The 13,345-nt window shown below is 37.0% G+C and overlaps 1 protein-coding gene across 1 annotated transcript; it reads left to right on the top strand.

Moving 5' to 3' along the window:
* Nucleotides 1-65: 65 nt before the first annotated feature.
* atp8b1 (ATPase phospholipid transporting 8B1) lies at nt 66-12,762 on the top strand. The gene is made up of 30 exons (XM_077737005.1): nt 66-347; nt 3,325-3,494; nt 3,672-3,769; nt 3,971-4,084; nt 4,190-4,288; nt 4,521-4,582; nt 4,752-4,824; nt 5,152-5,222; nt 5,469-5,551; nt 5,733-5,891; nt 6,027-6,115; nt 6,311-6,501; nt 6,660-6,744; nt 6,890-7,013; nt 7,097-7,140; nt 7,227-7,383; nt 7,478-7,666; nt 7,755-7,867; nt 7,973-8,137; nt 8,362-8,473; nt 8,581-8,656; nt 8,842-8,974; nt 9,117-9,242; nt 9,334-9,490; nt 9,958-10,181; nt 10,254-10,337; nt 10,903-11,148; nt 11,359-11,497; nt 11,585-11,715; nt 11,862-12,762. The coding sequence occupies exons 2-30, from the start codon at nt 3,332-3,334 to the stop codon at nt 12,090-12,092; spliced, it is 3,738 nt and encodes a 1,245-aa protein (XP_077593131.1). The 5' UTR covers nt 66-347; nt 3,325-3,331; the 3' UTR covers nt 12,093-12,762.
* The last annotated feature ends 583 nt before the right edge of the window (nt 12,763-13,345 follow it).

Genomic DNA, 13,345 nt, shown 5'->3' with positions numbered 1-13,345 from the left:
ACAAACCAACAAATACAATGACCTGCCTATCATGTGACCAGGACACCTTGTCATTACCTGATCGGCGCTGATTTGCGCTCGAGCGCTCATCGAACGCCACGGTGCTACCACGCCAAGTGTTTTTTGTGTGTGTAACGAGTTAAACCGGTCGTGTCGGCTAGCAAAGGCCCGGCAGGTAAAGTTGCGTGGGGGGAGTAGGAAGGGCGGGGTGCCGTGGATCCTCTGAACAAGCAGGAAGAAGAAGGAGCGAAACATGGTGCGGTGACACAGCGCCTGGACACCCACGCAGAGCTCGATTCATCAATGTTTTAACTTGTTAACGTCCTTCAGCAAATAACACGTGCTGGGTGAGTACAGTTGTTTTTCATTTTAAGCATCTTTATTTAGCTTTTCTTTCTTTCTTCAGTTTGATGTGGAAAAGTTGTTTTAAGAACCTCGAAGGGAGTGTCAGTGGCTCACCTGTGACTACTTTTGTTTCATTCTCACTTCTGTCTTTCTCTTAAGTGTTTTTTAGTCCATTTTCATCTGGATCTGAGATGTTTTATATGTATTTTACCTTGATCTTGTGAGTAAATGGCAAAAAAATACTTTATTCCAAGTATTTTTTCCATTACCTCATTGTCACCAGAAAAAAAGGTAGGAGTTCTCGCCTAATGTTCAAAATATGTTTTACACTCGAATTGTGGTGTTACCTTTTTAAATAAGGAATATACAGGTTCAAATATTTCCCCAAAATACAATATCAAAGATCTCAATGCACAATTTGGAATTCATTAATTTCTTTATTATTGTGTGTGGCACTTTAGCCATCAAAAGGAAATTGTTGGACATTATACATGAAAAATATACACACTAATACAAAATACAACCACAATAACTAATTGAACAAATTAGAGAACAGCCATTTTTATTCATATTGCTAGGTGCTCTCGAAATTAAACCAATGCCTCTTGAATTTTGACTTTTTGATCTTTTATTTCCTGCAAATTGTAGTCATATCTGAGAACAACCATCCAATTATTTAACCCAACTAGTGAGTTTTAATTTAGCTTAATTGTGATTTCTTGAGGTCATCCTCCTGCTCTTGGCAGAATTTCAACAATTCATCAAACAGAGTTTAAGTCCTTTGTGCTACAATATAAAAACTGTAACCCATTAGTGCAAAAATCTATCTATTTAGTTGTGTTTCTGAAGTTTTGGTAGAGGATTTACACAGGAACCTAACCTGAAGGCAACCAATTGTCTTAAAATGGACAAACCCACAACAAGATAAACCAGACCATTTCTGACTTTCAATGCCAATGACACTGGAAAAAAACAAATGTCCTTCAGGACCCAGTCTTACATACCAAGTCTCTCAGAAAAACACAAATTGTCATAGGTGCTAATTGAGATTGGTATCTGGAACAACAACAACAACAACAACAACAAAAAAAAACTTGTGCCAAAGTCTTACTCACAACACAACATTGTCATCAGCAGTCAGAATCTTTTAACATTACACACAAGAAATGTCTTGAAAATATATATACTTCACTTTTTGGACCATGTAAAGGCTGTTAAGGAGTGTGTTGTGTTTTAACACAATGTGGAGGTCTAGCAACCTGCCTCTTTATTTACTTAAAACAAGCAATGCGACAACTTTTTGATTAGGGAAATATGTCTTCTTCGGGAAGTGCTGATTTTCATGTTGATCCAATGTCATACTTTAAGGGTTGACTCTTATTTTCATGCCATCAATATAGACCAAACAATCTGATCAATAATTGACTAAGTGACAGTTTATCAGGGGCTATTCAACAATAGTGAAGCACTTGATAGTCATCTCTGTGAATAGTTTACTCCTCAACTGATATGAAAATGCATATGAAATTATCAGCACCATTCACAGGAGGTTAGGCAGAATGAAGTCCTGCTATGAGATGTACTAATGAGTTTTTCCCTAAGACATGACTCAATGGGAATAGCTATATTTTTGACTCCGCACAAAATCTACTGTAAAGCCCTCTTGTCTATTGTTTCTGAAGGGCAAAACTATTTTTGCAACATCATCAATTTGGCAAAATAAACATCACTCATGACAAATGATAACTGGTTTGCTTTGTGTTGCCCTTCTCAAAAGCAAGCGCTACTTTTATCTTTTGCATTCTCTTTATTAACTACATGTGCAAAAGAACTTCAGGTGCAGCAGCAGCAGCGATATTCCCCAAAGCCTTTTAACTGATACTTTAATATGAGTTGTCTTGGCCCAAATGTGTCAGACTGGCACACACATGGAGTCCTCCCAATGTAGAAGTCAATCACCAGAAATTGTACTAATATTGTCAGCTGATCTAGGACTCTATCAATGTAGACTGTAAAATGACTCTGAATTGCACCCCTTTGTTGTTGTTGCATAAATTATTTATCCTACATCGCCTGTGCTACGATGCTGCTAGAAAGATATCAATTTTGCTTTTATTTACTCACTGCGTGACATCTTTGTGTGTGTGTGTGTGTGTTGCACTTTGTATGACGTTCAATTCTTCTCCTTCACCTTACCTGTCTGAACAAGAGCAGAGGCACCCCCTCCCCCGTCTCAGGTTTCACTGTCGTCATTACGATATGCTCTCCTCTACCCAACTTGGCAGATCGCTTACCCCGCCCCCCTTATTGTTACCATAGTTATCTTCCGCAGCTAGATACCACAAAACCTGTTTTCTGGGTTGGACGAGGCCTCTAATGAAATGGATAATGTTGACTTCTATGTCTTAGACATTGTCTAAACTTATTTAAAGTAAACAAGAAAGACAGTAATTGAATTTATTTTAAGGCATAATGGTAATTATGAAATTAACTACAAATCTTAGCCAAACAAAACCAACAAAGTATCTCATCTTAGAGTTAAGAAAAAAAAATCTAGAACTGTTTTTTTTTTGCATTGTCACGGTGGAATTGGAGATAGACAAAACAAAAATATGAAAACTAAAAATAAATGACAATAAGTACTATGTGTTGAAGTCTGTCGGCACTGATTACAACACGTGCAGGTTGTTTTGCCCTGAATTCAAAATAGGTCACCATTTTTCCTTGGTTCAATAGTCCATTTATAACACTGATTTCATTTACTGTTTGTTAGGTGCTGATCTGGTCTTATCACTAACACCCAATGTAGTCTGTAGTAATTCAGCCCAAGACAACGAAATGTCAGCAAAGCTATGATCTGTTTTTTTACTCCCTATAAATTAACAACCTACTTGTTTATAGGACAACATAGTTTATATTACAGTTTAGTACTTTTCTAAAATATGAATAATTTTCTCTCTTTCTCTATGATACCTTTAGTTTCAAAATGAGTATGCGCCGTGTGGGCACCCACACATCTGAGGAGCCCGACGATGAGGTCATGCCATACAGTGATGATGAGACCGATGATGAGCTGGGTGTCAGTACAGAAGAGGAAGAAGAGGTGACGCCAGGAGCCCCACAACCTCCTGGAGAAATTAGACCTACTGGTGAGGAACTAATCAGATTATTAGATTTCATTTTCTGCATATCTCATTACTCTTGAAGGGAAGTTGAAGCATTTTTTTTGCAATTGTGGAACTGTCAACTATGTTTAAGCACAGACACCTTGATAAAAGTAGAGATTCCGTAATGGCTGAAGCTCAGTTTTTGTTTTGTTTTTTTAGACATTGGCTGGAAAGTGAAAGCCAATGACCGACCTTACCACCACTTGCCAGAATTTGACAAAAAAACATTCCTTTGCATCAAGAAGAGCCGGTATTCTGTAAGTAAAACATCACAAACCATGAATCAAAATAGCCAATATATAATGCATTTGTCAAATGTCTCACATGAGAATAAGTTTACGGTAACCAAACCATATTGTGTTCCTGTACCTAATTATTTAAAAAAATATAGCAATAATAAATGTAACATCATTTCCTCATGCTCGCTCTGTACTCATTTTCAATCGTCATTGTTGCAGGGGAATGCCATCAAGACGTACAAATACAATGTCTTCACATTCATTCCCAAAAACTTGTATGAGCAGTTTAAGAGAGTTGCCAACCTTTACTTCCTGGCCCTGCTCATCCTACAGGTAAGATGTCCCAAACAATCACTTTTGGTTAGGAGCACATGTACACAAAACATAAAAATAGATGCATTGTAATATGATTTTTTTGTACATTTATTGTTTTCTTAGTGTATTCCGGCTATTTCAACTCTGCCTTGGTACACTACTCTGATTCCTCTGGTTGTGGTTCTGGGAGTAACTGCTATTAAAGACCTTGTGGACGATCTTGTAAGAAAAGCAATTTTAAAACTCACTACTACTCTGATTATATACATATATATATACATATACTGCCATCTAATATTTAGTATATTCAGCTAAGTTTAAAAAAAAGCAGTGCATTTAATATGTTTTGACTGTGCTGAATGATGCTAGATTTTAGGTCTATTAATACATTTCTGAAGTCGGAAAATAGTCTTATTTTAATACTTAACTTACATTCTCTTGTTTTGCCCTCCAGGCTCGACATAGGATGGACAAGGAGATTAATAACAGAAAATGTGAGGTCATGCTCGACGGCAGGTAAAAACAGAACTTCTTCACTACATCAACTTGACATTCACTACATTTTGCAAGTACTCCCTATATTTATACTGTCATTCTTATAAAAAAAATGTATTCTTTGTATGTTAAGGTCAAAATCAATGTATCTATTACAATTACATTGTTCCTTTCATATTCATTGGCTCAGATTTCAAGAGTCAAAATGGAGACACATCCAGGTTGGTGATGTGGTCCGTCTAAAGAAAAATGACTTCATTCCGGTATGTATAAATTTCCCATAAATATGAATTTGTTTGTGAAACAGGCAACAGGTCTATAGTTTATCCAAAGTAAGCTCGGATACAATCTTTTTTGAGGACAAGTGCTGTCTTTTTACGTTATTTGCACTGTTTTAATCGGCTGCGACAGTTATAATAATGAATGTGCTGTCAAATACTGTATTTTCCCTTGCTCATAAATAATGTAATGATGACCCTATGTATGGGGTATATTACTGTGTGTAGTGAACTCTGAAAACAAACTGATTTATGCAGGTATGTTTTTTAGTCTTCAGTTGTCAAATTGTATTGTGTGGTTTTCTTTTTCAGGCAGATCTGTTGCTGTTATCTACCTCAAACCCAAACAGCCTGTGCTATGTTGAAACAGCAGAACTTGATGGGTAAAAATGTATATTTTTATATTAAAAAGAAAATACTCTGAAATACTATACATACTACAGTGAATGCCCTTCATTTATAATGTCAAGAAAGGTTTTGTTTTTGATTAAGTGCTTTTTGTCTTTCTTTAAGATAACTGCCACTTTTAATTTGGGGAAAAGGGAATACTAGTGACTAACGATTGTATTTAATTCAATTTATTTTAACCAAGAAGGAATGATGTGATTTTTATTATTTTTTTACCCTAGAGAAACTAACCTGAAATTCAAGATGGGACTGAAAATAACTGATGAAAGACTGCAGGAAGAACGTCAATTGGCACAATTTGATGGTAAAACATGCATATTTTGTCCGTCTTTTATTGCTGCGAACCATTATTGTATTCATTAGGATGTAGGGTAAGGTTGCCTTCCATTCTTCTCTACTTTTTATTTAAAAAGTGCGTAATTCCTAAACACAATGGCAATAGAGTTGCATTTTTTTGGTCCACATTTCTCTCTCTCTTTTTGTAGCACTAATTGAATGTGAGGAACCCAACAACCGCTTGGATAAGTTCATAGGGGTAATGCACTGGAAGGGTCAGCGCCATCCCTTGGGCCTGGACAACACGCTTCTCCGAGGTTGCAAGATCAGAAATACTGAAGTCAGTCACGGACTCGTCATTTTTGCAGGTCTGAATGTCCTGTCCACATGATAATTCTTAACGTTGAACTTTAATTTGACCAGAGCATTTCAGAATCTGTATAAAACAGATTTATATCCTCCTGAAAAGTAAGGCTAACATTTTATATAATCCCCTCCTGAAGGTGCTGATACAAAAATCATGAGAAATGGTGGAAAGACTAGATTCAAGAGGACCAAGATTGACGAGTTGATGAACTACATGGTCTACATTGTAAGTTTGATATTATCACTACTGATTTCACAATTTTATACAATGTTACTTAGTGTGTTGTTTGTGAGGGTACATTCTAATGATAACCAAACATACATTCAATATGTGGAAGTTTCCCTAAACACATATGGAGCATGTCGTTATACAAAAAGGAAGTCAAATCTGTGTTTTGTTTTCTTCCTCACAACTCTCTAGATCTTTGCCCTCCTGTTCTTGGCATCAGCAGGACTTGCCATTGGTCACAGCTTCTGGTACGACGAAATCGGGTCCAATGCCTGGTACCTTAATGATGGTAGAACTGATAGTACATCCTACAGAGGATTCCTCAGTTTCTGGGGTTACCTCATTGTTCTGAACACCATGGTGCCTATTTCACTTTATGTCAGGTTGGTAAACCAAATTTCCCTTTTTATATATAAGAGGTGCAACTATGTTTATTAGCAAAACGTTTTTTTGTGGTAGTTAGTTGGAAATTGCATTATTATGCTCAGATAATATACACCCAACTCGGTGTAAAATTACTGTTTTGTTGCTCTGTTTCCAGCGTGGAGGCGATTCGTCTCGGCCAGAGTAAATTCATCAACTGGGACCTACAAATGTACTATGCAGAAAAAGATACATCGGCAAAGGTGCAAGTACTGCTGTGCTAGCCATTTAACTAAACATTGTTTTCTCACTTTAGAAGTACAGTAGCTTGAACGATTGTGATGACGTTAGGACTCAAAAAAATGCAAATTTGATAGTAACTTTGTATTCTATCTTATTTTTTGAAAGGCTCGAACTACTACCCTGAATGAGCAACTTGGCCAGATTGAATACATCTTTTCAGATAAGACAGGAACACTGACACAAAATGTCATGCAGTTCAAAAAGTGCACTATCGCAGGACACAACTATGGTAACAGTAAATATCCAAACATACTGAATATAATGTGGTTAAAAAAATGACCTTGCATGGTAATCTTGCCTAAATTCGCACAGGTGATCCTACTACTTCTGAGGGAGTGACTTTGGATCGTGGAAAGGTAACATTCTACAAAAAAAATATCATATTTGATTGTTTTCTTCACCGGAATTACACTAAAATGTTTTTTTGCTTCTTTCCTAAAAGCCAGTTGACTGGAGCTGGAATCCGCATGCTGACAAAAAGTTTCAGTTCATGGACAATTCACTGGTTGCCTGTTTGCGATCTAAGAAGGATAAAGATGCAACTGACTTCTTCAGACTCCTCTCCCTTTGTCACACTGTCATGGTGGAAAACAAGGATGGTAATTATTAATTTTTCTGATAACATTTCATTTCAGGAATTGGACAAGAGCACTTAGGTTTAAAATTAATTTAAATGTGTTTTTCCATATTTAGGGGAATTGGTGTACCAAGCAGCATCTCCAGATGAGGGTGCACTTGTGACGGCAGCTCGGAATTTTGGCTTTGTCTTCCTTTCACGAACTCAGGATACCATCACCATCCGTGAAATGGATCAGGAAAAAACCTATGAGATGCTGGCGTTGCTTGACTTTAACTCTGACCGCAAACGGATGTCAATCATTTGTATGTGTACTACTACTAATATTTTTAATTGTACAGTTATACTTAGCAGCGTAATCTTATTTAATTTGTTCATATTTTGCCCTTTCAGTGAAGTTTCCTGATGGTCGTATTCGTCTTTACTGTAAAGGAGCCGATACAGTCATTTACCAACGACTTTCACCCAATTCCAAGCACAAAGAATCCTCTCAAATAGCGCTGGATGTGAGTTCATTTTGCTTAACTCTCGATTCAATGAGTGCAATGTGTTTTCCTTAATGGTAGTGAAATGCAAAGATGCGAGTTTATTTTGTGCTATTTTCTCTGAAGAAATTTGCCAGGGAGACTCTGCGAACACTGTGCTTATGCTACAAAGACATCACTATTAGTGAGTATGAAGCTTGGTCCAGGCAACACATGGAGGCTCAGGTGACCATGGTCAACAGAGAGGATGCCTTGGATCAAGTTTATGAGCTGATTGAGAATAACCTCCTGGTGAGTGGAAAATCCAGAAAGTTTTTCTTTTGAAAAGTGAATTAATTGTCTAAATGCATTCAATAGCTCTTGATATGTGCAGTTATAACAGCCAGTGCAATGGAATCATTACAAATGATGCCATAAAAGTACAAACTGATATTATTCCCTACCCAGAGTAGTTGAGTGCTGGCAATTCACATCATATATTGTATTAAAAACAAAAAACATTTTTTCCTGTCTAGCTTATTGGAGCGACAGCCATTGAAGACAAACTGCAGGAAGGAGTACCAGAAACCATTGCCCAACTAGCCAAGGCTGAAATCAAGATTTGGGTCCTGACTGGAGATAAAAAAGGTTTGACATAATCAATAATAAGCACTAAAAAACTCTGTAGTTCCTGCAATGAAAGCTTGTACACAGATTCATCTGTTTTCTTTCTTCCTTTTTTTATCCCCTCATAGAAACTGCAGAGAACATTGGATTTTCGTGCTCTCTTTTGACAGATGACATGCAAATTCACTACGGAGAAGATGTAAAGTAGGTTAACTATGATTACATTATAAAATTGAATTTCTTAAGCTCCACCTGTTAAATACAGAAATAAAAATATTGAAATATGATCAATTAATCGTGTCTAAATATGTCATTTGCATCCCAAAGTATCAAAGATGCCAAGGCAGTGTCATAGACTCATCACTTTTTTTATTTTTTTAAATTACTAGTGAGAAGCTGAGCCTCCGTCAAGCTAAGAGGAGACGTGAGCCACTTACTGATAGTCGTGGAAAAAAGAAACCTTCAGAGCCATTTTTCCCAGAACCGGGCAAAAATGCACTTATTATCACTGGTGGCTGGCTGGTAAATATTTTTAACTATTACTAGCATTTGTTGCTTTCCTCTCCTATAATTATTCATTATACTGTGAGATATCAAGTAGGAAAATAGCTAGATGTCTGCCCAAAAACATCTCCGTCCACATCACGATGGTCTTTGTCCCTAGAATGAAATTCTGTATGAAAAGAAGAAGAAACGTCGCCGTTTGCGTCTCCGTCGTTTGGGAAAGAGACCGCCTCCTAGCCCTCAGGATGGCCAGCCAATGAATGAGTGGGAAAAAGAGATGAGACAGGTTAAAAAGAACCAAAAAAAAAAGAATAGACAACACTAAGTTTTGATATAATGCTTTGTGTTATGACCAAAAAACATTTTTTTCTTTCCAGATTGACTTTGTAGACATGGCCTGCGAATGTGAATCTGTGATTTGCTGTCGTGTCACACCAAAGCAGAAAGCAAACGTGGTCAGTTTGGTGAAGAAGTATAAGAAAGCAGTGACCTTGTCCATCGGAGATGGGGCCAATGATGTCAATATGATAAAGAGTATGTATGCTTATATCTACTATAGTAGCTTTTGAATGGAACTTTAGACAGGCTTGGGTGTTAATAGCAAATTTGTGCATGTAATTGATTATAATTTACTAAAAGTCTTACCCATAACTGTACCATACGCTCGGATAGAACAACTTAAAAATAATGAAAAACTAAACATTACATTGTTCAACAAGAAGGCTTTAGTCATGTCTGCTTGCATTTTTGAGATGTATGGCAAGAACAACTTGTTCTTGTTTTTCCTGCTACAATGTTTTTATAGTGTAATATTTCCAATCCGTAATTTTGTGTATGGAAGACAAGCTGTATTTCACAATACAAGCTTTTCATTGAAGGCAGCAATAAACCTTTAGCTTTACTTGGCAATCAGGCTGAACTGAGGGGGATAAATTGCAAATTTGCAGAGGTCGACTTTAGAAACATGTAATGAATCTCTTTGCCTTGGATTGTCCCTTCAGCTGCCGATATTGGTGTTGGCATCAGTGGTCAAGAGGGCATGCAAGCTGTAATGTCCAGTGACTTTGCCTTTGCTCAGTTCCGTTACTTGCAACGACTTCTCCTGGTGCACGGACGTTGGTCTTACATTAGAATGTGTAAATTCCTTCGGTTCTTCTTCTTCAAGAACTTTGCCTTCACATTGGTTCATTTTTGGTACTCCTTCTTCAGTGGATACTCGGCACAGGTATGAAGCTTGTTCCCCCTTTGTGAAAATGTTCATGTTATCAAACACCCTTAATTGTTTTTGTTTTTCTAGATTGCCTATGAGGACTGGTTCATCACCCTCTACAATCTTTTTTACAGCAGCTTACCTGTTCTTCTAGTTGGACTCCTTGACCAGGTAAAAAAAAAATCCCTTTTAGGGTTATGCTTATAGGTTGGTATAAATTATATATATTGTGAGATCTGAATGTATTGTGAACCCCGAATAAATTTATTTTAGCACCAAATGCCACAGTTCATAGGAGACTATGGAAAATGTTTTTTAGGTGTGTCTCCTAAGTAAATCGCGTGATTTGTACCATGTCACATTAACATGACAAAGTATGAAGGAACTTAAGGTGTGCTATTTGTTCTTTGCTCTCCATTACTCTTGACACACAAAAGGAAAAAAAAACTGGTTTACAAGTGTCTGCCTTTTTAGGTCAGAGGTACTCAATTTAAATTTAAAGAACCCAATAGAGGAACATATTTAAAAGTTGATTCATTTGAGCATTTTAGGATTATTACTCGATGATATTGACAGAACTTTAAGGGTGATATGGAATATAATATATTGAATTTAAAGATGATGTAAGGTCATTTTAATGATTTTCTTCTAAATACAGTGCTGAGAACTATTGAATTCAGAATCTTTGAGTGTTTGTTTGAAATTGATCACCTTTTTATAATTTCATTTTCTGCAGGATGTTAATGACCGATTGAGTCTCAAATTTCCCAAGTTATACTTGCCTGGCCAGCAGAGCTTGTTCTTCAACTACAAGACATTCTTCATTAGTTTGTTCCATGGAATCTTTGTGTCCCTCATCCTCTTCTTCATTCCTTACGGAGCATTCCTGCAAACCATGGGACAAGATGGAGAAGCCCCCTCAGATTACCAATCATTTGCAGTTGTCATTGCCTCGTCACTAGTTTTTACTGTGAATTTACAGGTTAGTCATTTAAAGAATGACAACTTTACGCCAATGTTTTGGCATTATTAATTACTATCAACTACTGTATTGACTAATGATTAAATTGAACATTTAAAGAGATGACCCTTTCATTAGCTACTCTTAATCGGAGTATAAATTTAGAGAGAATTTTACCCTTTTTTTCAGTGGGTTTAACAGCGTCATATGTTATCATTTTTGCCATTTTAGATCTCCCTGGATACCTCGTACTGGACCTTTGTCAACTGTTTTGCCGTGTTAGGAAGCATAGCCATCTACTTTGGGATTATATTCGATTTGCACAGTGCGGGAATTCATGTCATCTTCCCCCGGCAATTCACCTTTACTGGTCAGTAGATCATTGAAGTATTTCAAAAAACCTCAAATCCAACTGGCTTGACATCAACCGTGTTAATCAATGCCTCATTCCTTGTAGGTGCTGCATCAAATGCTATGCGCCAGCCTTATTTGTGGCTAACCATAATCCTCACAGTGGGAATAAGCCTGCTTCCGGTCATTTGCATCCAGTTTCTCCACAAAATCATCTGGCCTTCTGTTGGTGATAAGGTAAATTCAGATCTCTATATTTGAAAATGTGGTTAACCATATCATGTATTGCACTGTGACTTTCTATTATTTAAGTCTAACAGCATTTTAGGTTACATTTATCCACTTTTGTTTTATAATTTTTGTTTTTTGAACCTTTCCTTAAGATCCAGAGAAACAGAAAGCGCTATGAATTGGAAATGCAACAGGAAGCCAAAAAGGCAAGACCCGGCTTCCAACGTGGGACGCTTTCTCGCCGCTCTGGTTATGCCTTCTCTCACTCTCGAGGCTATGCGGACCTCATCGCTTCTGGACGAAGCATTCGGAGGCGCCCTGCGGCCCGTTTTGGGCCTCAGAGCAGCATCAGGGAGGTCCCTGAAAGAGCTGAGAACATCTGAATATTGCAAACCTAAGGACCAATGGAAGGTAACACTGTGCTGGGATTCCCTTTGGCTGGAATCACCACTTTAGATTCAGTGACAACAATGTTGAGATGGTCAAGATTTTTAGGTAAGTCAGATGGAGAAATGACATTACCAAAGTTGAGAAGATATTTTGGCAAGAGGAAGTGCTTTTGAAAGTGACCATGAAACTGAGGCACGTTTTCATCCTCTTTGCACAGACTCTTATGCAAAACCAAAGACAAACTGATATATTTTTGGTCCTGCACTGGCAGTGTGACTGTATTTAACTCAGGATTTTAAAAAAAGAAAGCTTTATTCTTAGGTTCGTTGGGTCGGAATAGACAATCACTACTGCCACTTCCAACAGGTAACAGTATGTCCATTGAGCACTTGAAATGAGTATTTTCTCTTGAATTTTTATCTACCTATCATGCTAATTTTCATCGGTTTATTTTCTGTTGAAATTCAGAAAAGTCCTCATTTTTAACATACTTTTAACATTTTATTATAAATAAAGGAGGGGTGTTACAACTTCAGGGTATACAGGGAAATTCACCGTTTGTCTCAAGTCATATAATTTGTAAAGGGAACAATGTTTTTCCTCATCTAAAAGGCTGAGAAGGATCTTGTGCTCATTTATTTTTGTGTACTTTTCATGCGTTTAATTTAAATTGGGTTATTGCCATAAATAGGTTATCTGAAAAAATATTCACTCCCCATCCTTGCAATGTAAGGAGCATTATTTAGAAAAAAATAGATTCAGGCTTTCATTTAGGCTGAATCTGTTTACATGAAAATATTAATTCCATAGTGCTGCAATTTATTTAAGATTTCCACTGCACACTTAAAGCCAAAGCTAAACAAAGATATTGTTGTTCTGTTACTTTATGCTTTTATTGATCAATGAATGGAGGGAATTAATGTTCATGCAGTAGAGTAGATATTTTATGACTGTGAATGTTGTTGTTAATAAAAGCCAAGGGTACTTGTATGAATCTCAGCACTTCTAATGTGTGAAATTTATCCAATGCCACTTATCCTCACAAGGGCTGTGGGGGTGATGGAGCTTACTCTATCTGAATATGGGCAAGAGTATACATTTTAAGAAGAATATTGAAGTATTGTTGATCAAATATTTTAGCTTTCACAGTACAATTTTCAGCCATTAGATGTCACTGCAAGACAATGCCTGCCCAGTTCAGAATAATTCATCTTAATGCATTAGTGTGCCTCTATGTTATATAGTA

Source organism: Stigmatopora nigra, chromosome 17, assembly GCF_051989575.1.
Source record: "Stigmatopora nigra isolate UIUO_SnigA chromosome 17, RoL_Snig_1.1, whole genome shotgun sequence".
NCBI lineage: Eukaryota > Metazoa > Chordata > Actinopteri > Syngnathiformes > Syngnathidae > Stigmatopora > Stigmatopora nigra.
Note: the sequence above shows the minus strand (reverse complement) of the source record. Positions and strands in the feature narration are given on the sequence as shown.